This window comes from Myotis lucifugus, unplaced genomic scaffold (genome assembly GCF_000147115.1).
Source record: "Myotis lucifugus unplaced genomic scaffold, Myoluc2.0 scaffold_141, whole genome shotgun sequence".
Classification (NCBI taxonomy): domain Eukaryota; kingdom Metazoa; phylum Chordata; class Mammalia; order Chiroptera; family Vespertilionidae; genus Myotis; species Myotis lucifugus.
The window spans coordinates 1,493,275-1,497,723 of record NW_005871189.1 but is presented as its reverse complement, the minus strand read 5'-3'; the positions used below and the strand labels follow the sequence as shown (position 1 = coordinate 1,497,723).

Sequence of the window (4,449 nt, the reverse complement as noted above, 5' to 3'; positions counted from 1 at the left end):
AGTGATGCCCCAATCAAGCTAACTATGCATACCTCATATATTTACTCTGTGTGTGTGTGTGTGTGTGTGTGTGTTGAGAGCATTTAATATCTATGCTCTTAGAGAATTTCAAATACACAAAAATATAATATTATATACTACAGTCACCATGCTGTGTATTAAATCCCCAGAACTTCTTCATCTTATAACTGAAAGTTTATACCCTTTGGTCAACATACCTCCATATGCCCCACCTCAAGCCTCAGCAACTGCCATTCTAGTCTGTTTCCATGAGTTCAGCTGGTTTATATTCCACACTTAGGGGAGATCATACAGTATTTGGATTTCTGTGTCTAGCTTATTTCACTTATTATAATGTCCTCTAGGCAAATAGAAATTCTTTGAGAGTCAATTTGAGTTTTGGAAATAGGCAAATTCCATGTGGTGAACAGTATGTCTGATTCATTTTGGTTGCCAAAGAGCAGTGACTTACAAAAAACAGTGCGGTTTATTTTTATCTGGCTCATGAAGTAGTGAAGTAAGCATTTTTAAAAAATTCTTCCCCATTTATGCAATATGCTGTATACCTTGAAACTAATACAAAATAATATTTATTGTCAACTGCAATTAAAAATATTCTTTAAATTTTTAAAAAATGCATTCCCAGAAGAAATGCTGAGCCATGCCATTATTGCTGGACTGGAAAATAAAACAAAGAACCTCAAACATTTTCTTTTCAAGAATGAATATACCATTTCTAAATAAAGGAATTCAAATAAACACAATCCCATTAGAAAAACAAAATGTCAAAATAAACTACTTTTCCCAATGAAAACTCCTTGACAAGAATACCTAACATAAATATTAATATTACTTTGTTCTTGTTTATCTCATTTTGTTGCACTGAAAATAACCCCATAAAAACTTTGTCATGAGTCTGCACAGTCCATAGTATTTGTGAACCATTGATATAAAAGAAATAACTTGAATTAGAAATCAAGAAACCCACTTTTAAGTTCTTTTAAGACACACTTTTAAGTTCTCATGTTATGGGTTTAAGAAAATCACTTTTTGACTTAATTTTGTGAGCATATACTGGATTTTTTTATCTGACAACTGAAAAACTAAGCATAGAGCTCTCTAAATTCCTTTAAGCTCAAAATAGACATATAGTTTAAGGGTACAAACTTGCAATTAGTAGATAAACAAGTCCTGGAAATGACTATAAACAACAATACTGTATTACAACCTAACTTGCTAAGAGACTAGATCTTAATTATTCCCACCACACACAAAAAGAGAAATTATAATTACGTGACGTGATACTGAGTCTAACTATTGCTACAATGGCAATCATATTACACTACATAAACGTATCAAATCAACATGTACACCTTAAATGTACACAACATTGCAAGTAAAATATATTTTAATAAATTAAAAAGGAGTCAGTGACAAATGTAAAATATGGGACAAATAAAAAATATGAAAGCTAAATAAATAAATAAATAAAACTTAATTTCACGGGATACTCTAAATCTTTAATTTTCCAGAAAATTTTTAAAGTAATTTGTTTCATTTCATTGCAGAGATCAACTTCCAAGGGTTTATTCTATTTTGTAAGGAGATAGACAGTTGTATCATGAGAAATTGTTAATCTGCTACTTTCCTGTTGTCCTAGCTGCCACAGTTCTGATTTCTCTCAGTATTTAGCCTCTCTTTCTTTCTGCTGGGAGAAGAGGAAATATGTTGAAGAGGAGGGAAAGAAGAGAAGGTTTGGTATCTGAGGATGTTTTACTTCTCTCTTTCCTATAGCCAAGGACCCTGACTCATTGCAGAATGTGAACATCTCTGTCATCTCCAAGACTAATTGCCGCAATGCCTATAAAAGCTATGACATCACAAAAAGTATGCTGTGCTTGGGCATTGTGCCAGGAAGAAGGCGGCCCTGCAAGGTAAGCTCCTCTCAATACCTTCCTGTTCCCATTTTGTTCCCGTGCCTTTTGCCAGAAAGATAACCCAGTTTCCTTTTTCCTGGCAGGAAGTCACGGCTGCCCCGGCAGTCTGCAATGGGATACTTCAAGGAATCCTCACTTTTACTGATGGATGTGTTTTGAGAGCTGATGTTGGCATCTATACCAGAATCTTTAACTACGTACCCTGGATTGAAAATACAATCCGAAACAACTGAGCTCCCTCGGCAGGAATTCTGGACCATCTGACACAACCTGTAGCCATGTCCAGCCTCACAAGCAAATCTAAATAGACTCCTTGGGTTCCATCCTGCATACCTGTCTCATTTCTATCCAACAGAGGTGACTTGTGCATACCTGTACTGTGATTATATGCAACAACCCTTCTACTTCCCCTTTCAATGAAGATGGCAAACTCAGTTCCCCTTAGACAGTTAAAGTTTATGAAATGGGGATGGTGTTCTCTCTAACAATTGACTTATTGTAGAAAAAAAAGCCACTCTATAGCCAATTGGGGTGACAAAATGCCTACTACTTGCACTGAATTAATCATGTGCAACTTACATATGCCAGTTGGGAAAAGGAAGCCTGACAAGAAGTGAGCTCAATAGAAGTACAGGTCAGAGGAAAGGGTTTAGGGAGGGGGGCTCTGGGAGGTATTGCACTTTGTTTCTCCTTGTCCATCCAACTCTCAACACCAGGCATAGATTCTGATTCTTCATTCTGCAGGATTCTGCATATGGACTTGAGCCATGAGAGGTTAACACAAAGGCTGACCGTGGCTTAATGACATAAGAAGTTACATCAGTAAATCTTGTCCTCTCTAAGTGTCTAAAACCTCTGTAGCAGTGAAGCCTAGCTTGTTGAAAAGCAACACTTTGTATATGGATTATTAAGTGCAATTGTGAGAGCTTCACCTTTGTATAAGTTATTAACTAAAATTTTAGCTTTGGTAGAAATAGATAGTTTTTGCAGGCAAATAGAGATTTCTCCCAGCTTGAAATGGTGCTAAGATTTCAATAGGTCATACTGATGTCTTATAAGTTCAGATTATTCTAGATGATGAAGCATATGTTAAGGGCACTGAATTCCATGGGCATCAGCTTGCTGTATGATCACTATCATTGTAAGGTGACTTCCTCAGTTGAAAAATATATTCCCTTTTTGTGTGGAATACATATACTATTCAAGGATGGTGGGGCTGGGAATGATGATAAGGGAAAGAAAATCCAAATCTAGAATATGTCATTTTCTGTGTGAACAAAGAGCATAATGCAAGGGGCCCACCTACTACCACCTGGCTGGTGGGATACCTGGAGTACAGTAATAGATCAGGGCTGAGGTTGGTCGCTGACACTGGCCAATGGGGTCTTCAGCAGTGGTGGCAACCAGGTGAGCCTGGCAAGAAGTCCCTGCATATGTCCCTTGTGGTCCCATTGTTCCCTTTGTTTATAAAGCAATTAAGAAACACACTTGGAAGAATGAGACAGAATTTCAGAGCAGACCAACTTGTCCATCTGATTATGAAAGTCTTTGCAAGTGAGAGCATTCTGGTGAGAATTCCCATTGGATACAATTATCCTCCTGCTCAAGCTGACCCTGGAAATCCATACTACATAATCCTTTCCCAAGCATTTCCTCCACCATGCTCCTTCTGAGCACCTGCCACTCCAAGAAATGCATATACATTTGACCTCAAGAAAGAGAACAACTAGATATGTTGATTAAATTTCTGTCTCCTGAGAAGATTTCTGTTATCTTATTTTCTTCAGGGCATCCCTCTGAGAGGTTTTAATATCACAAAAGTACCCATGCAGTTGGTAGCAATATATTAAACAGAACCATGTGTAAACGAGGTGAAGTCTTTTCAGTTCACTGAGGGAATAACATAATCCACTCAATCACAAAGCAAGTACTGTTTGTTAAATATAATATTAAATGTCAATTCCAATTGAAAAAATATATAAAAAATTTAAAAACAAAACATTCCCTGATTGGATCACAAAGCAAAAACAAATGATTAACAATGGACTAAAAGGTATGTTAGTAAAACAACAAAAAATATTGTTTGAACACCTAGCATCCATCAGTCTAGGAGGGCTAGTTTAAGTACCATGGAACCAAGGGCCTAGCCAATGGTATTAACCTCAGTTTATGGTACAAGTGAGCGGAACTGCATCTGGGGAATCTCCGGGTAGGTTTCAGGGACTGAGGTAAAAGGGAAGCCATCAGATCAATGGGGGCTTCCATCACTCCAGCCAGAGACGCTCGGATGCAGTTGTTTCAAGAGCTACCAGCAAAGGGCCTCAACTTATCTTTAAAAGCTGGTTGCCCAGGGCCTGCCATCTGCTCTGTATTTAATAGCCTCTTGGTGGCCAAGGACCTCCCAGTGACCCTGTTCTCAAACAGGGGTACCCTTCCTGGAGGACTGAGAGGACACAGGTATCACAATGTTTCTATGACTCTGAGCCGGGCTCTGCGCTGGGCTCTAGACCTC

The 4,449-nt window shown here is 38.1% G+C and overlaps 1 protein-coding gene across 1 annotated transcript in view; it reads left to right on the top strand.

Annotated features, from left to right (window-relative positions):
* The window catches only part of PRSS58 (serine protease 58), a 6,307-nt gene extending 4,137 nt beyond the window's left edge, over window positions 1-2,170 (top strand). The window contains exons 4-5 of the mRNA XM_006094731.1: window positions 1,795-1,934; window positions 2,021-2,170. Of these exons, the coding sequence (XP_006094793.1) occupies window positions 1,795-1,934; window positions 2,021-2,170 (290 nt within the window). The remainder of the gene's footprint in view (window positions 1-1,794; window positions 1,935-2,020) is intronic.
* The last annotated feature ends 2,279 nt before the right edge of the window (window positions 2,171-4,449 follow it).